Here is a 20,446-nt window from a genome sequence, read left to right on the forward strand (position 1 = left end):
ACTCCTTCAAAAGAATGACAACAGACAAGGCAGTTTCCCAAGGCCTCCGCTCCTGTCTGTCAGTGTGCAGTTCAGAACTGAAGCACAAGAAGGTGAGATGATAGCCAGGGCCCACGCTGGAGATGCACCACGGCACCCTTGTGGTTCGCAAAAGACCGGGGCAGCCAGTTGGCACAGAGAGTAGTGCTGCTGTCTCACAGCGCCTGGGTGGAGTGAGAGGACCTGAGTTCAATCCCTGCTCAGTCTGTGTGGAGTTTGAATGTTCTCCCTGTGTCTGTGTGGGTTTCCTCCAGGTGCCCAGGTGCTCTGGCTTCCACCCACAGTCCAAAGACATGCTGTTAAGGTTCCCCCATAGTGTGTGAGTAACAGAGAGAGTGTGTTCCACTGACATATGGATGAGTGAGCCAGTGTAAGTAGTGTATCTAGCAGTGTAAGTCACTGCGGTGAACAAGGTGTGTGGGCTCATAATGCTACATAGAGTTCATTGGAAGTTGCTTTGGAGAAAAGTGTCTGCTAAATAAATGTAAATCACTGCTGCCTTAATGCAGCTTCGAGGAGGATTAAATAAGCATGTCCACTGGTGGGTTTGCACAGTCATGCTGTGCATTCACATGTTCCACTTTGCACCACAAGGTAAACTCTGAGTCTGCCTTCATGCAGATTACTGGCCTTCCCATGTGTTTTGAAGAAACAGCTAATAATGAGAAACAGAAAGAAGGAGGGAATGTGGTTAAGACTGGTCAGCCTTTGACCACTGTGGACACTGAAGCAAAATGCTGACATGCCCATAACACTGAATAATAAAGTCAGTTTGGATTGCGAGGGGCAGAGGCCTTGCAGGGCAGCTGATTCACCGCAGAGTGGAAAACCTAAATACTCTTGAGTGACTAATATCTTCACCTAAGATAAGTTTTGAAGGGTCCTCTAAAAATGACAATATCAATAAATCGTGATCAGAGAGCTTTGTTGATTTTGCTCAAAAAAGGTTTGAGAATTTAAATCAACAGATAACAAACAGGAAGCAATTAAGCAATTAAGCAATAAAAACAAAAGGAAGGAAGTGTACAAATTTCCAAACGAAGGAAATTTTGACAAATTGCATACTCACCTACCTCATTTGTTAATCCAGCAATACCCTTAAAACTAAGGCTAGGTTTGGGGCAAAATGCTAAAAACAGATATAATAGGTACAGGCCAAAAAAAACAACATATCCATCCAATAAAGCCGACATCGCGTAAGTGAGTATCTAACCCAAGAAAATAAAAACATGCAAAACCTGATTTCTACTCTTCTGAATTCTTTCTGGCAGTCCTACTACACTTTACATTAAGGAATAACAGTTTTAGTTATTCATCTTTCCAGTGTGAACGTTCCTCTCTGGATCACAGATCCTGCATGTGATAGAGCTGATCTGCCAGAGTTAAATTTTTGTGACAGGTGGTATCTCAAGTGGGACAGCAGGTCACGGTTCAGTAAAGGTAGCTACTCATCATGATATATCTCCGTGTGTGTGTGTGTGTGTGCGCGCGCACTATACAACATGTGTATAACACATGTTATACTAATAATGGTGTTCACTGTTTTGAGATCTGTCTCACTCAGCCCCGAAATACCCCTTTTGTGTAAACGGTCCAGTCCTTTCTAAAGACAGCAAGCAGGTATTTAAGGGGTTCATTTGCTTTTTTGCAGGTATGTGGTGCAGATACCTACTGATGGTGTATTTGTACATGACATACAGTACGCGAAGAATGGAGAACATTTGTAAATATTGCACATGTTTCTTTTTCCCACTTGCTTCAGCACATTCATAAACCTCTTTGGCACTGCATGAGATGTTGCGACTTACCATCAGTTCAAGAGAAAGCACACAGAAAGTACATTGACCCCTTACCATGATGTGAAGTGTTACATTGCGTTACATACAAAGCCATGTGCACATGAACCAAGACATGAACGCACGCACACGCGCACACACACGATGTCCCTGTCCATCACGGGAAGCAGTTAGCATTTAACGACTGCAGTGGTGTGGTGTGCTACTAAACAAGAGGGACAAAGGGAGGCTAGAGGGTAATGCATCACATAATTAGAACGTCCTGCAAAGGAAGTGTTAAACTGATGACTGGGACCACCATGAAGACAATATCTGTGCCTGAACTTCGCTCTGGAAAGGCAGCCATGCTGGAAGCCAAATCACGGTCTCACACACAGTGTATGGTATCTCCACGTCCGACACCTTCTCAGGGACATACATGAATTAATATCAACTTTTGCTTATTATTGGAAACCTCTCTTGAATTTTTAGCAAATTAGCTTCTCAATAATACTGGAAAATAGTGGACGCCCCAAGAAAAAGGGTTAATATCGCTATCTGATTTGTCATCATCCTTCTGCATGTGGTGGGAACAAAGCCTGAAGTTTTTTTTTTTTTTTTTACTTTGAAGTTCCAAGCAACCCAAACTCTTTAAGGGAATATTTAAACCATGTGGCGAGGCTAAATAACCTGCCTATTAAATTGTAAAGTTCCTTGACGAGGTCATCCATTATTCTGCCAAATTATACTCTAACTTTCAAGAAAATGCTTCTTTTTGGAGGTGTATAAAAATGTATGAGAGAAACCACCATGCCAAGCACATGCCAAACCCCGACATCTGACCACATTTGGACTATTTTGGAGACAATAGATGCAAACAAGCCCATACAACAGTGCCTTTGTTGTGTATAACTGAGTGAAACTATTTACGTGCTGAGCATGCCCCTCTTAAATATTAAACCACTCCGAATTATGCATTTCTACCGTACTTAAGGAAACATATAATCACCGGTAATTTTCAGGCATGGCAGTGATTTGTCATGGTAGCATCAAGTAAGGTGGCATGTGCTTTTTGATATTGTTACACCCATGTGTCTTACCAATGGGTCCACAATGTTCATCAGTCCTCCCACCATGAAGTACAGGAGTTAGTGTTAAACGTAAAAACACCACTCAGTGTTTACAATTTTGTGATGCTCTACAGATATGAAAACCCTGTATACCGTGGGTGGCCATTGACTAACAAGCTGAGAGTCAATTAATGGTAAGGCAAGGCTCTTAAATAGGAAATAAGATGCACTGAGGTTTCCTGTGCACCGTGCCTCTCTGCTGAATTGACACAGATAAGATCTTTAATCTTGTCTTGTTTACCATCTTGCACAGATGGGGCGGGGGGGTGTGTGCTGGCCTGTAAAAAAACATTTCCTTAACACAATCTTACGCAAGCATCACGCAAAGGTGATCTGCAAAAGACTGTCATACACAATTTATCTGAACAGCCACTGTCACCACACATTCATTTTTCATATTTATTTGACATTTACCCAAAACATAGCTTATGAGTATTTTCAGCTCAATATTTACAGGAAAGATGTGACTTACTTTAAATACCATAGCCCCTTGTAGGTTCTGAACCAGAAAAATTCTGGTCAGAAGACATTTCATATCAACTCTTCCGACTTTTGCTGAAACCTAAGGGACATTAACAGCGAAAATGCAGTGGGAATGCTTTAAGTGTACCTGGAATTTATAGAATTTAAATAATAAACAATGAAAAGAGTTACCTGTTGTTCTTATGTGGGTGTTAGTTTTAGACTACATTCTCCTAGCTATTTCAGTGTTAAATAAATTCATGTTTATATTCTAATGGCTGCATTGGTTCAGTAATACAAGATAAATCCATACTCCACATTTTCTGTGCTGTGCTGTAATGAATGTATATTTTTTCTGTCTGTGCAACAGATGCAGGTGGCTATAGAAAGTAAGACTGATTTCCTTGCACCAGAAGATTCAGACTAATCAAGCTGATGCGCCTAAAAAGTACCGCATCACAATCGATCCACACGCTATCAAGAGTCAGAGAAAAATAAGATGGTAAAAAATTAAGAGAAAACTGTCTTTCTGAATGTCGTCTGAACTGCCTTTAGGCAAACGTGAACAGATAAAAATCCTTGAGAAAGTGGACTGTCCAAGAAAGGTATACACATGGGCACATTTCACAATGCATTTTACCCTAATGCCTTCTTCAGTGGTCTGGCAGCTATCAAACAACTTCACTTTTACCGAGCACCTCACATACGCAGATTAGATGCACCATGAATTTGAATTATTAAACACTCACTATGTTGAACTTTGATGGTGGAGGATGTCTCAACAGTAATGTATAATCACAGGGCATAATATACACCAGGGCACACTGAATATAAAGATCATCGAGGAAAACAGTGAGCAAGATTAGACAATACTAGCCTTGTTAATGCCACGACATACAATTCCACTGAGCCAGTTTTAAGAATTTAGAAATCATAAACGAAAAGTATTTCAATAGAAACTTTAAAAATCATAATTACTGTCACTGATCACAAATGCCAGAAAGGACTGGAAAGTTTACAGAGCTAGAAAGAGCTATTGACATTTTTTCCACTAATTAGCTAAAGATGGTTCTCAATTTGGAGGGAAAACACACTTTGAGACACTGAAACTGTGATAGCGTAAACAGCCACAGGGGGGAGTTTTTAAGTAAAGTTTCACAGATGTCTGCATATGCTTAGTTCATACATTTGGTCCCACTTGCATTAAAATTACCTTTTCATATAAAGTCACAGTTTAAAGAATCCGGAGTAGGTGGACCTTCTTCCCGCCCACATAACACACTGAGGATTTTTATTCATCATCAATTTACAGAAGACATATCCAGAGACTGCTTTCAATTCTTAAAAGCAACTCCAGTGAAGAACTGAAAGTCACTTTTGAAAGGGTGTGGAAACACAATCTGATTTAATGATAAAGGCAAAAAATACAACCCAACAAGTTGATGCACCAGGAAAGAGTGAGTGTGCTGATTTCTTCATGCTGTTAATCTCCTGCTCTTGGTACCACTGTTCACCTCATTTTGCATCTCCACTGGATAGTACAGTAACAGATACTGTCCAACTGCTCAAAGCCATGGCACATTTCATAACGGATGCACCGCCTCACTGGACCAGCCACGTCCATACGGTTAACCCTTTCCCGAGGTACAGCTCTTCCATGGACACAACACACGGAACACAGAGAACCGGGGGGCAGGAACCCACCATTAATGGGGCAATTATCACGTTATTGCTGCTTCGTGCAGGTGACCCCAGCAGAGCTCGAGAGCAGCCCTGCCCCAATGGTGGCATGTGTCTGTTGCGTGCATTCTGGCCACACGGTCCCTCCCCCAGCACTCTGTCACATCGCATCAGTTCCCTGTGGAAACAGATCCACGCTGGTACACAAGCCCTCAAGCCTGATTAGATGAGCGATTCACTTTAGAATCTCATGAATATTTTTGCTGTCTTCAAAGTACAGCTTTTCTGCAGCTTAAGTTCCTGCAATACTTCAGAATTTCGACTTTCAACATCCGAGCGTAGTCTTTCGTCAGTGAGGCCCACCACGCCCCCTCAAACCCCTGCAACCCCTGTGACCGCTGCAACACTCTATAACCTTTCCAAGGGCCTTCCCAGGCACAGAGGAGCAGAGGAAACTGAATAAACTTCTCAGCTACCTGGGCTCACATGCTAATCCAAGAGAAACAGCAGAAAGTTTGACTTTACTCTCTCCCCCTTTCCTTCTGCTCAAGCTGAATTTTACAAGTGCAGTTTATTAATTGCCCCATCACTCATTTAGCATATTTCCCAGGCTCCTGGAGACTGCTAACATCAGCTTCTCTCTGGAGTCCTCCCAGGACGGGACGCCAGTCTGTCACAAGGCACCCCAAGCAGGACTCGAACGCTAGACCCACCACACAGCTGCGCCACCACGGGCACGGTGGCGCAGCGGGATTGGCTGGGTCCTGCTCTCTGGCGAGTCTGGAGTTCGAGTCCTGCTTGGGATGCCTTGCCACGGATGGCGTCCTGTCCTGGATGCGTTCCCTCCCCCTCCAGCCTTGAGGCCCGTGTTGCTGGGATAGGCTCCGCAACCCCACTCAGGACAAGTGGGTTCAGACAGTGTGTGTATGTGGTGTATACATAATGTTAAATCTTCTGTCCTCCCACTTTGCATCCTCGATTGCTCCGATGGAGTAACGCCTACCCTCGGTGCCCAGTGTTCTCGGCTACACTGGAGATCACACATCCCTGGCAATCTGTCTGCCTCGCTGTCCCTCTCTTAATTAAAGTTTTGCTGAAATCTGTCTGGTAGAAACCCAAAGAGGCCATTCACTGAGTCATAAGCACTTTTGCTCTTTAGTTCTCGAGGGAGGAAACAAACTGAAAAAATTGTGCCATTGCTCAGCAGGTTCAAGAGCATGTCCTGCCGTTTCCTGTCATTCCTTCATTACATATCAGCACACAATGGCAGGTTTGAGAAGCCAGTTTGGACCTGCATGCCTTTTGCGTGTCTTCAGTTTTATTAAGCGGTGCCTTCTGAAGGCTGACCCAGCTCTAGATCTGACCTCCCACTCTGCAAGGGCATCTCCCATGACATTAGGTCCAGGCGCCCATGCCAGCTGCCACTTCCCTCCCATCCCGTATAATGTCAAGCACGTCGGCCCACTTCAGTGTCAGCAATACAGGCATTAACCCCCTGCCCGTCTCCCGGCCCTTAAGGGATATTTTAGATGGGATGATTACTGGGTCTTGAGCGACCCCACATGCACTTTCCAAAGATCTACACAGAATGGGTTCAGGTCAAAAGGACTGGACTTTGGTGATTACGACTGAACAGCTTAACTTCCTCTTTGCAAAGGACAGGAGGAACCTGACCACTGGTGTCCAACGTACGCAACGCGAAACAGCAGACACGATGGCAGGTGGGGAGCTCTGGTGGAGGAATTAGGTCTAGGACATAAGGCTGCTAGTTTAATACCCTAGGCAGGAAACTGAAGAGGACGTTCAGTAGGAATCGTTTTGGTAGACATCCTGAGGCACAAGTATTTGCAGCTGCAAAAGACAGCAACAGCAGGAGAAAGTGTCTAAATAATTAATAAATAAAAAATTTACACTATTACGTGTGATTCTTAGGTATACATAGGACTAAGGGTGGTGGACATTTCAGTGCTAACCGAGGTGCCACCATCAGTACATCAAACGCAAGGCAAAAGTGGCAAAGGAAAAGAGGGGTAGTGTAAACAGTTAAAATATCCTATCAGGTGACCCTGAGGGTGGGCGGTCATGACTGACTGATCAGTTTGCCACTGACCTTGACCCTTCGCCATTGACCTTTCTGAGTTCCCAAATGCTTTGATCTTGTCCCGTGCGTCTGCTGGTTTTCATTCCGAACCCTTCCCTTGGCTCGATCGCTCCAATTAGTGGTTTATTATCTGCACTCATTACACCTATAATATTCCTTCTAATTACTGAAATGAAATAGAAGCTTCTTGAACAAAGACCAAAACTTGAATGAAAAAAAATAGCAGGAATTAAAATGATGGCACTAATTGAATAAGCAAGAGAGGAGGCCGGATAAAATCTTGCAGAAGCACAGCACTCCACGGACTCAGCCTGACACTCCTGTGCTGAAACACGGTTTTCCGCGACAGCCACTGTGACAGCAAGGAAGGTTTCTGATCTCAAGGAGCCACGGCTGAAGCGCTGAGCGCTCTTGTCTGAAACCGAACCCCGTCCGCGACTCGGACAGCTAGTGGGAGGAGTTCCTCCGTCCGCTGCCTTGTGTGCTGAAGAAATTGCCATGTTCAGTCCTGGAATATCCTGCTATGCCTGGCAGAGCAGCACTTGCAGTTTCAGGTCTTAGTCAATAAAAACTGCGCTTTGCTCCAGTGTCCACAATGAGACTCAAAGAGACTTTCTTCACAAAGAAATAAAGTCTGCGGTAACAGATATGTGGGGCTCCTTGTATCATCTTCATTGTTGGAGTTAATAAAGAAAATGGTTTTGAAATACAAACAAATGAATTAACTGCTTCCAGTCAAAAGCTTCTTGGCATTCCGCGGCTTTACGGTACACGTGGAAATGTTACAATGCCACTCTCGTCTCGGACAAGGAACGGAAATGGTATAAATGGACAGAATTCAGGACACTTTCACTCTGGACGTTCGATATTAGCCTGCTGTCAGAAAAGCAGAATCAGCTCTGCCAGCCCGGCTCAGGAAAGCAGCAGTACCCCAGGGCGACACGGTGGGCCCCCTGCCCCACTTTTAGCTCAGTAACACAAAGCGCACAGTCAAGAGCGGAGGAGCAGCAGGCAGAGTGCCTGGCGGCCCAAGTCTACACAGCTACCATGCCAGGCTGCCTGCACTGAAACCCGGACTGAGAGCATGCGCCAAGGAGCCGTTTGTCAGCAAGAGCCTTCCGACCGATAAACGGAGCGCCACTAGGGACGGTTGCCGCTGCAGACGAGAGCAGCTAGAGCGTTCTGCATTCCTGGAAATCCATTACGGAGCGTTACAGTTTTGCTCGATTATGCTTGGCCCGTGAGCGAAATACACGCAAAGCCATTACATCGATATGCAATAAACAGATATTGCATTATAATCCAGAAAGGGAGCCAGGAGCTGGGCTTAGGGAGCAGGGGGGCACCGGCTAGCTGGGGAAAGCCCTGCTCTGGCCTCCCGCCACTCAGGGCACAGCAATCAGATAACATTTCAGCCTGATTGCGACGCAGAGAGATTAACAGCTCAGCAGGCTATGAGAGGCTTAGCCGCTCCCCACTTCGGCTGATAAAAGGGAGGCCAGAACTGCTAGTGGCCCCCACTCCATGGTAGAGGGCAGGCCACGACCGCTTGCCAACCGTTGATACGAGTTGCTGTGCTGCTTGAGGAATCCCTCCCTGCAAGGCTGCGGGGGGGGTATGTGGAGGGGGCGTGTGCAGGCCAGAGAGGACTGAGAACTCAGTCCAGGCAGTAACCCATTCCGTGGACTGCTTGGTAGAAGATGCACAAAAACACACAAATACACCATTATCAGGCATATTCCTTTAGCTCATCAACACCACATCTAGATCGAGACAGTTTACCTGCTGTACTAATGGATCTACTGTGCCTAAAATAATTAAAATGATCAGACTACTAAATGTAGGATGTAATCAAAGGGTTTTAGTAGTGGGGGTGAAACAAAAAAAAAAAAAAAAAAACACAAGGATTTATCCCCCCCTTCTGCACGGCAGCAGGTGGCGTAGTGGCTAGAGCTGTCTCCTTGTAATAGGAAGACCCAGGTCTGAGTCCCCCTCCAGCTGTAGTACCTTTGAGGAGAGTACTTACCCTGTATTGAGACAGTAAAAATTACCAGGCTATAAAAATGGGCAAATCAATGTAAGTAGCTTAGTGTGCAAACCTATTATTGTAATTTGCTTATGAGAAAAGTGTCAGCTAAATGAATACATGATAATAATCTCTCATGTGATTGGAGTCAGCTGAGACGGTTACAAATCCAGCTGAGTCCGTTTTGTTGGCTTGTAAGCGGTTAATGGCGCATCAGTGAAAAACTGTGATTGATTGATGGAAGACTGCATGAGCACATTCAAACGAATACCACGAATCAGGACACAGCTCACGAGATCCAGTTGGATTCAACTGATCTATTTGTTTCCAAACAACAAACAGCAAATACGACAAATTCAAAAAAAAAAAAATAACAGATGACAGATTAATCAGCATTCGACAATTCCCAGTGTTTATGAGGCAGTGGCAGAGGGATTAGCCTCCCTCCTTTGTTCTGCAAACACTCATTTCTGCATGAGATCATTCTGCTTTGAGATCATTCCTCAAGCCTCCTCTGGTGCCCCTCTTACTCCCTCATCCAGAATTTGTCATACTTCAGGCTTGGAATTCGCTAATCCTCAGAAAAAAAAAAAAAAAAGACTTTTTTTTTCAGTTTCTAGGATGGCTGCCAGAATCATTGGTAATGAAAGTGGAAAAATAGATTCATACATCAAGTGACTTTGATGAAAAAATGTCAAATTAACTCTCCTGACTTTGGCAACCTTGGCTTGTTCCTGCAGCAAACATCGCCAGTGCCCGAATACTGGAATTTTCCACAAAGTCAACTGATTGAATCGAAGGAAGTATTCTCGCAATTCAAAAGCGACGCGAAAACTGGAGTAGCTCTATGAAATTATTATTCCCGTTGCGTTAGAAGCATATGTTGCACACTTGTTCAAGCTCACGGTAACAGCTACGCAAGAGGAAAGGACGGACTATTCAACTTTGTGACCTCAGACCTTGCTGGCACACGATGCGATACGAAAGGAGGCAGGCAGCCTGAGTAAGAAGTCTCCAACCGCAGCAAGGGAAGCACATGCGAGCAAGAGCGGCTCGCCCCCCTCCGAGACGGCACAGGGAGAACGAGCCTGGTGTGCGGCCAAGCGGGCTGGGATGAGCGTTCCGTGGCTTTTGACAGGAAACCTGAGGCAATTTTTTGTGTTTCAGAAGGGCACATACCCCAAAATGCGTACACAGCTACAAAAAAAGCACACACGCAATGCACGGTTCAGAGTAATCTGCCGCTCGTGATAAATATATTTCTAATTAACTGGCAGAATTAGGAAGCACTGCACAAACTGCAAAATCGTTCCGTTGCCGAGTGGATCCAAAAGTAATCGCATAATAATACCAGTTGTCTGCAGGGAATACTTACGAAACTCGTTCAGCTCATACTATAAAACCCAGTGCGTAATTACATAACAGTATTGTTATTACTTGTTTATTTAGCCCTCATCCAGAGTAGCTTACATCCAAACAAAACACTGTGCCTGGAGAGTGTCTGGACACTTGATGAGGGAGGGAAACATCAGAAGCGCCGAGTTGTGGGATCGCCGAACTTTTCAGGACGAGGGTCCGCTTGCCACCCGAAACCGTGTCTCCCCATACGTGGCGATAACGGCGGAAAGGAAAAGCCCGCGATTATTTCTCGTATGAAAATGAGCCCTTAAATAGGTGCGTGTCACTTTAATTTTAACAACACAGCCCATTTGTGAGGTCACTGTTGACAATCAAACCCTATTATGGAGCAGGCAGCTGCATTCATCGGGAAAAAATTAGCCGAGTTCTCGGCAGCGCACTCCCATTGGCGGTCGTCGCAGCCTGCGCTGTTTGAGGGCACCTCAGACATTCCAGTGGATAATCTTTTCCATTCCTCCACTCCGCTCAGAGAAAAACCGAATCTCTGCACAAGGCCCGCATTGTGCAGCCCCCTCCAAAGCCCACTTTTAAAAGTGCTCCTTCTCCAACTGTACCTTTCCACAACTGCTCTTTTTTACGCTCTAACTCAGAACGGCCACTGAGCCGCACTCCAGAGCCCGGGCACTGCAAGACGCACTCTTCCTTCTGGTTATGGATATATTTTTAAAACGTACAAACAATGCGAAACCGGCCACGCCAGCACTCCGCCACATCAACGGGAGATCTGAAGATCAGAGGATCGGAGCTGGATCTGTCCCGCCGACTTTGACCAGCCGCCCCTTCATCTCTCCCCGTGCGCCGAACGACAAGCTATCATTGTGGGTCGCCGCTAACTGTCGGGAATTAGAGAAGACACGGCACTCCCTCGCACTCCGAGTGCGGTCAGACTGATTTACAGCTACACGTTCCATAATTGGAGACACGGAAATTGGTCTTGCAGTAAACTACGAGCGCCCCAGCCGCTCCCAATAACCGTGCCACAATATTTACACAGCAACTGTATCCAAACAAACTGCACCACGCTGCTTACTCTAGCTTCGCTGCTTGTTATTACTGTGCTCGCAGGTTGTAGCAGTGGTGTGATATGTAAAAGTGGTAGAACAAGATGACTCTGCATCGCCGCCTCAACTATGTGGGAAAAATCTAGCGGCATAAAATAAGAACCAAAATAGGATGTTACCCCATTATGCAAAACTATAAATACTGTACGGTTAAAGAAGGGCATCTAATAAGCAGAATAATAAGCTTGGTATGTTTCACCTTGGGGGAGGAACACTTCCAATGAAGCGCCACAGTACCCCGGGAGAGAGAGAGAGAGAGAGAGAGCGAGGCGGGGGCTACTTAGGCCACTTAGCATCAGACTCTGTCGAAACATGTCTGAGATGGAAAGTGAATTCTGACTGCCTCTCCACCTGCAGCTGAAACAGTCATGGAGATACGCCTTGCAGGCACTGGAAGGCAAAGCTGAGCTGCGTTAATGTTTAATAAAGGCCGTCCTGGAGGGACATAGTTGCTTTCTGTGCATCGCTGAGTTCAGACTAAGACATGCGACACTAGCCTCACAACATGGATATGTTAACAACTTAAGCATAAAAAAGGGAACACAAAGGGGAGCGCGTCCTTGACATGGCTGACCTCTTAGCCGCACGCATGTACGCCTTCTACCGCTGGATGTTCCGTTACGCATTTTGCATCCATTTCTCCTGCATCGCCCAGGTCAGAAAAGTGCCAACCGGGCAAGATGAAATAAGCTGCTGCCCCTCATTCAGTGCTTGTACGGGAAATGTGATTTCAGCAAAAACATAACTGAGAAAAGTGTACATACATTATGAATGCCAACAAATATGAAAGAATACAAACCATAAAAGATCTGGATCTAGCCATCTCAAAGATATTTTGCAAAAAACCATTTCCTATCTTTATTGTAAGGAAACTGGATTGCTCAGGGGGAATCGCTCTTATGTGCCATTCAATCGTTCCTATGAGCAGGGGGTCCCACTGAGATGCAAGGTCAGAGGCTGTCTGAGTGCTGTGGGAGGTGGTTACCTGTAGATATCCGTCGCTGGTGAAGTGGGCACATGCCAGTGAAGCAGGAGCAGGCAGTCGGTGAGCTCTCAGACTCCATAGAACGGCCATGCTGAGACGGTGGCGGTAGTGAACACTGGGGTTTCAGGAACCCTGGGATGGGGTGACAGCAGTGGGACATGAGCAGGGGCACAAATCAAATAAGTCACACAAGAAAACAACATACGCTAAAATACAAAAGACATCAGTGGCACGGATTGTACAAGCAGATACTAGCCGCTTCAGCACGGAAAACAAAAATCATGGCCAAGGCCTTAGAGGTGGAAGGTAACGGAGCTGTTTACAAAAGACTGATGGGGTACTCAGGTCACCAGGTCAAGTCTGTCCACACAGATGAAGCTCACTTGTGGAATTGCCCTTTTGAACAGTACTGGTAAATGGTAAACAGAGTCCTCCCTCTGCAGACCTCCACAGCTCGCCCGCAGGCTCTTCGGCTTGAGTCTAAGAGCAGTTGGACTGTGCCCCTGTTTTCGGCCTGCATCTACCGCCCAGGTGTGCGCCGTGGCCCTATTGCATTAGTGACCACTTCAGCATCGGAAGGCACTATGTGATAGGGAGGCAGATGCTTGCGGACCAAGAGACGGACAGGAGATCAGAGCACAAGGGGCTCCAGGCTCAGGAAGGTCACGCATATCCAGGAAGCCATTACGCAACGTAAGGGATCACTCGACTACTGAAGCCCTCCATAAATTTGCCACTTCTGGCTTGTTAGCCACCACAGCCATATATTATACCCACTAAGGAAGGATTTCTCGCAAGGATGTATGCAGTGTGTCACAAGGAGAGGTTTCTTACAAGGTGCCACATTGCGTCTCACAATGACAAACCTCTTAGAAGGACACTCACCGTGTTGCACTTGCACGAGAGGGGGAGATTAACTTCACAGAAAATTCTGGAAGCAAGGCCACGGTTCTGCAGACAGTTGTGATTCTCCCGAAGCAAACGGCCATAAAGTCTTCAACACGCACAGTAGAATATGTGTCCGCCAAGTGGGAGGATGAGTTACATGTACCCAGCAACCCCATGGGAACTAAGCAGACATTTCAACACTACAGAAAAGCGAATTCTCACAGCATAATTATTAGCATTCTTTATTTGCCCGACACCTTTGTCCATGACGGCTGAAAATGTTAGTTGTGTACAACAAGCAACTCGCAAGGGTACTGTAGAAAGAGCAGGACCATCAGATGTCAAGTCAACAGTCCTCACTGTTACACCACCAATCAGCGACAGAAAGCATAAGTCTAAGGAAGGAAAGCAACCAGTTCACAAACAGCTCCTGATGAGAGTATCTGTCACACTGAGCCTCACACAGATGTTGACAAATATGGAGCGGAGGCAAAGACAGAACCAGTGGGTCATTCTGCTCCACCCATGTCAGCCACAAACCCACCCACAGGTGCCCAAGCAGGGCCACGTGAAGATATGAGCAAGTTCACTCTGAGGAGCCCTGCACTCGCTGCCATGTATGGCCCCTCTGTACTTCTTCCAGAAGGCCTTTGCCTTTCAAGACCACACGCGCTGCAAGACTGCCAGCATCCCAGTTCAAAGAAGCAGTATTATTTCCACCAAGAGAAACACGTCAGTCCAGATGAACTCTGAGGATGACATTTAAAACGGGCACGGTGATGCTGAATTAGAGTCCCGTGACAAACCAGCTGGACTGCTGTTCCTTCAGTCAGCCGTGCTGCCCATCACTCACATCTATCAAAGCCTTGATTAAAAGAATAAAAGAGGCAAACAGCGGTGCCGGCGTGCGACATCCATGACCAGACTGCAGGAAATAAACCTCTTAGTGAACTCTGCACCGGTGATCTCCGAAAGCTAACGGGTAAACCACGGTCGTCATTCTGTCGGTAATGAAATTCGATATTATGCTTCTGCCAATTAGATGTGGGAGGAACATTTCAGCTACACTAATTAAAACAAAACAAGAACAAGGACGACAACAACAACAACAATAAAAAAGTCACACGATTCATTAGCGGTAAATGAAGTGAAACAACGCTTTGTGAGGATGCGCAGGCGCTGATGGATGAGAGCGCATTAGAGTCACTTAGGCTAAAGGCAGCGCCATCGCACGCCGTCTGACTCGCACAGCTGAGGTCGCCTTCTGCGAGGCTCTCTCCCTTCCTCACAGAGGGCAGCATAAAACAGGATCCGAGCTGCTAAATCACAAGCCCAGCGTAAATAATGAATACTGGGAATAAGCAGCAGGACTGAGAGCGGTGAAAGTGATGAGATAATTATTCCGTTTTCCCTTCCAGAGTACAAACGTACAAATGTTCGCTGAACGAGAATACACGTTAAGGACTTACATATAAAAAGGATAAAACTACTGCACGTTTGTCAAACCCTAACACAATGTTAATATATAACATATAATGTATACTGTATGTGTGCACACACACACACACACACACACACACACACACGCATATATAGGGGGGGCACAGCCACCTTACAGCGTCTGGGTGATGCAAGAGAATGTGGATTTGATTGCCGTTCAGTCTGTGTGGAGTTCGATTGTTCTCCCAGCGTCTGCATGGGATTCCTCCCGGTGCATCGGTTTCCTCCTACAGTCCAAAGACACGCAATTCAGGTGAACTGATGACTCTAAATTGCCCTTAATGTGCAAGTGGGTGAGTATATCTGCATGTGTGCGTGTGGCTACCCTGCAATGGACTGGCATCCCATCCAGCCCATTGTGTCCAAAGCTTCAAGGTTAGGATCCAGCTCACCACAAGCCTGCTCAGGACAAGCGGTTGCAGAAATTGAATAGATAGAGATATATACACACCCTGTATACTGCGATGGATTAGCGTTCCATCCAAAGTCTACTCACAGCCTTGTGTCTAGTGATTCCAGGATTGGTTCAAGACTGGTGCAACCCTAACCAGGACAAGTGGTGAATGAATGTGCGTGAGTGTATATTCACTGCAAATAAATCCTTTTTAATACAATAACAACTTTTTTTTTAATTTTACAGCTGCAGCATGTAAGAAATATGTGTGTGGTTCCGTATTATGCACTCTTACTACATGTACATTGCATGGTGTGAATATACCGGAATGGGTACTGATTTTCAAAGGCACACTACAGCTGTATGAACAAGAAGAAACGAAAATGAATAAATGAAAAAAGTCCAAATACCGACATGGTAACACGGATTTGTTAGAAGAGATAGAAGAGACAAAAAATAACATTACTTCTGTCCTCCACAAGCCCCACCTCGCAGCTTAGTGGACAAACTGATCAAACCCAATAAGCTACAATTGGGACCACGGCGACAGGAGCTGATGTGTTCTGAGCAACTCGCTAAGGAGTCCGAAATAAAGCCAAATAAACAGGAGGTGACACGGTGTTGCTCTCCTTTGAAAACATAATAATAATAATAATAATAATAATAATAAAAATAGCAGTATTCTCATATGACATATCCCAACCTGTCGGTATTACAGTCATTTGTTTGACACACAATGTTATAATTTAGCAACTGTAAGCACTGTGGTCATACCTTCTTTTTTAATGTTTTTTTTTTTTTTTTTTAATTTTAGTGCTTATTTAGTAGGCTATAAGTATTAAATTTAATTTCTTGAAATGGTCATCAATTGACAAAACTGTCTTGGAACTGTCCAAAAAGCACCAACTGAAGAGAGTTCCCATATGAAATGAAACACTTTTTTTCAGTTCATTATGTGACTTAAAACTGCCTTTCATGTGAAAAAGTCATCAATCCACAAGAGACACCAAGCAATCATATTACAAAGCACTGTAAATAAGAACAGACATTAAAGGTTACCATGGCTGGTTTTCGCATACTGCATAGATTTCAAAAGTCAAAAAGCAATGGGACATTATGACACGTAGCAAAATGATCTATGAAGCAGATACTATGAAGACACAACTGATGAATTCTGCTACAGTTATGCAAGAAGAAAGAATGGAGATACGAAAACAGTATTTAAAACAATTACTTCAGGCGCTGCGTACAGTTAAGTGTATGTACAATGCTGCCAATCACAAGGACATGATGAAACATCATGATTACTTCTCATCATCAACAGATGGGCAGCTGGTAGCATAGTAGTTACAGCTGCTGCCTTTGGACCAAAAAGTTGCAGGTTCAAACCTTACAGATGGCATGGTGGCACAATGAGTAACGCTACTATCTCACAGCACCTGTGTGGTGTAAAAGGATGTAGGTTTGATCCCCACTGAGTTTGCATTATGTTCGCCTTGTGCGTGTGGGTTTTCGTGCAAAGACAATGCTCTTCAGGTTCCCTCATGGTGTATGAGTGACAGAGACGGCGTGTGTTCCACCGATGTACGGACGAGTGACCCGTTGTAAGTTACCTTGGAGAATAAGGTATGGGCTGGTAACACAACGTAAAGTTTGTCGGCAGTCGCTTCGTCAGCTAAATGAATAAATGTGAACGTAACTCATTAAATAAAGTCAGATAAACAACATCTGAGTAGTGTGTTATACCTCTGGAGTGGCTACGGGGCAGGAGAAGTGTGCTCCAGTCTGGGAGTTCTTCTCTGCTGGAGGGCTTCCACCTGCTGCTGCGAGAGGTTGGCGAGTTCCCTATAGGGACATTTTTAACAAAAGATAGATGTTGTTGAGATGGTGATGGGTTGCCGCGAGCAGCACACATAGTACCACTGAGATTTCTATGAGTTTAAATACTTTATCAGTGATGGACAGTTTGTTGCTTAGGGTAAGGGATGATCCAGTACTCCTCTCTGGAAACACCTGCTGGAAACTTAAGCAGCGTCAAAGTCAGTCATCTTAGTTTGTCGGCTCACAGTTGGTTTTTACAAATGCTGATTTTGATACAGTTTTCATTTTTTAATGAAAAGGAAGAGAAAGTGAAACTATTCGCAAAAAAACTGTGCGTCCACAGCGGCGTGTTGGCTCGTGGCCGCGTGAGCTCGAGGTAGGACAAAGACTTTTTCTTTTCAGTGGGACTGTCGCGCCCACGACCTCGCCCCAAATGTCCGCACCTGCCCGAAATCACAGCAGAGGGATATAAAGAAGCCGCACCTGCGCACCCTGGCTGTGGAATCTCATTTGAGAAACCCGTCTCTCCAGCGTTCTCGAGTGAACCCATGACAACCTACCCGTCCGTCCAAGCCCCTCCTTCCCGCTCCCGATGCCCCCAGCTCTCCAGACTTGCATCTCCTCCTGGACTACAACATCGGATTCTCCCCAAGACCTACATCTGTGCATCGGCCGACCCACGCCCGTCCCCGACCACGAATCTCGCCTGCTCCCTCGTGTACCAGAAATAAAGATCCTGCGATTGAGTCCACACACGCTGACTTCAGTCTCCTGCCCGCTCAGTATGACACGGACCACGTTAACAGTATCTCGTGTGTGTTGCTGCATTTGGTTTTAACTTTTTTGTTTTTACCCTCATAATCATGACGCCAAAGCATAAATGTCATGCAAGTAATGGTGGTGCATCACAGAAAAGGAAATCGATCACGATAGAAACTAAAGTAGAAACAATAAAGTGATCGGATAAAAGGTGAAAAGCCAACAAACACGGGAAAAGCAAATATTAAAGTTTCTTTAATGTTTTTCATACCTATAATTTGCCCAAAACCCCCAGGTTGTTTGTCTTTCCTTTCTACAGTGAACAAAAGCTGTGCATTTGAGTAGTGCCCCAAAACTCCCCACCGTTACCAGTCACATCGTCAATGTCAAGTGCTGTGTGCCAACAAGAGATGTTATTGGTGCTGTTGGTAACAGTGGACTGGGAGACCAGAGTGAAGGGCTCTGTGCTCCCAGCTTCTGAACTGTGGCAGACCTGTTCTGCCACTGATAAATTTACTTATTTATCTTAATCAATGGGAAAAAGCTAATCTAAACTCTAATTAAAGAACAGTCCGATGACTCAGTAATACCGAGTTGAGCTGGAACAATTCGACGAGTGAGATATGTCAGCATCAAAATTCCGTGCCTTCAAAAAAATGCAAATACGAATAAAATAAAGTTCCATTTTGAAATGAAGACATATAGGGGCTGTTGCACTGTAAAAGTACGACAAGAAGCATGATTCTAATTAAATATATTTTAAAGATATAATCAAGAAATGAACTGCAAGCTGATAATTTGGGTCTCCAGTTTTGCATATCCTCAATTTGCATTTTCCTGCTTGTTATTTTCTGACATACAGTAAGCTCGAGTCCTCATAATTTTAGAACACATTTCCATCATCACTGACATCAAATAATCTCCCTAAACACAACACTTTACATTTAGAATATTTTTAATTTAGCATTTACTTCTTATTGTAAGTTTTTTTCAATATAGGGAAAACATTAAAACTTTTAAAAAGTGTGCTTGTGGCAGACAAATGAGGCCTGGTCCATGTAAATGATGATTACACACACATTGTCTGAAACTGCTTATCCCAAGCGGGGTCACGGCGAACCGGAGCCTAACCCGGGAACACAGGGCGCAAGGCCGGAGGGGGAGGGGACACACCCAGGACGGGACGCCAGTCCATCGCAAGGCACCCCAAGTGGGTCTCGAACCCCAGACCCACCAAAGAGCAGGACCCGGTCAAACTCGCTGCAACACCGCAGCCCCTCATAAAGTGATAACTATACATTTACATTTATTCATTTAGCAGACGGTTTCTCCAAAGCGATGTACATCTCAGTGAAAATACATATTTGCGTATTACATTAGGAGAAATAGATATAGTTGCAGACATGTGACTTTTAAGTAAACCTAGTCTGTTACTTTCCACTCGATGCACCGATGCTTATTGCTCGAGTAGGTGCACAAAACGCAGGATAGATGAATCCTGATAACCTTTCTACATTTTTTTTTAAAGAAATGACTGGAATATACTGCACCTTTAATTATTTCTTAAAGAAATATCTGTCATTGGCCATCATACTTATTATCTGGCTCTGTGTACACTATTGAAAAGGTTTACTCTTTTTTCCTGTGTCTTGTTTGTTCAATATGATTCAGAAACCAGTAAAGAGCATTTTTATTGTACAACATTTTATTTATTTATTTATTATATACACCCGATACAGGGGCCGTAATAGTCCATAATGTGACTATTCCTTTACAAACCTGAAAAAGGTAAACATTCAAGAAATTTCCTTTTAGACACTGAGCTACTGAAAAAAACATCTTACTAATACCTCCAGCCCTGTTTTATGGCACCAATAACATCTCTTCATCTGAAATGCCGACTTTACGAGGGACCTGACAGACTGGGCTGCCTCTCTCCTCAAAAGGTGCTGCGGCTCGTGTTTTGTTCTATCCTTCTATTTTGTTACCGTGGTAATTCTGTCCAAGGCCAAAGTGCAGCATGGGACTTCCATACCTCCTGGAAGCCATAAAAGTCCTCCTTGCATCAGGTCATCACAAAGCATAAGGCTGGACCCACAGCACTTTCAGAAAGAATGAAAGAACAAACCCTATTCATAGCACCGAAGGCGTTCAACAAGCTTTTTATCAAAATTCACAAAGGTCACTGATAAATTCACTCGGAAATGAGAGAATAAGTTTAGCTTTGACATTTCAAGTTAACCAGCCTTTCTGCACCTTGGCAGAAATATTTACATGTTCGTTCCAGCCAAATCCAGAAAAGAGGAAGAGGCTAAAAAAAAAAAAAAGAAAAAATTCCCCCCTTATTGCAATAAGAGTTTCTTCCCTCTGCTGTAGAAGGCTGATGTAAGAAAGCTGTATGTGGAT

The 20,446-nt window shown here is 44.8% G+C and overlaps 1 protein-coding gene across 3 annotated transcripts in view; it reads right to left on the reverse strand.

Annotated features, from left to right (window-relative positions):
• The window catches only part of LOC108938562 (retinoic acid receptor RXR-alpha-A), a 95,940-nt gene that overhangs the window by 53,333 nt on the left and 22,161 nt on the right, over positions 1-20,446 (reverse strand). For 2 of the 3 annotated variants that reach the window (XM_018759187.2, XM_018759186.2), the window contains exons 2-3: positions 17,207-17,305; positions 12,679-12,810 (exon numbers count right to left, since the gene is read on the reverse strand). In XM_018759187.2, coding sequence (XP_018614703.1) covers positions 12,679-12,810; positions 17,207-17,305 — 231 coding nt within the window. The remainder of the gene's footprint in view (positions 1-12,678; positions 12,811-17,206; positions 17,306-20,446) is intronic. The other variant, XM_018759188.2, reaches the window with a different exon arrangement.

This window comes from Scleropages formosus, chromosome 17, assembly GCF_900964775.1.
Source record: "Scleropages formosus chromosome 17, fSclFor1.1, whole genome shotgun sequence".
NCBI lineage: Eukaryota > Metazoa > Chordata > Actinopteri > Osteoglossiformes > Osteoglossidae > Scleropages > Scleropages formosus.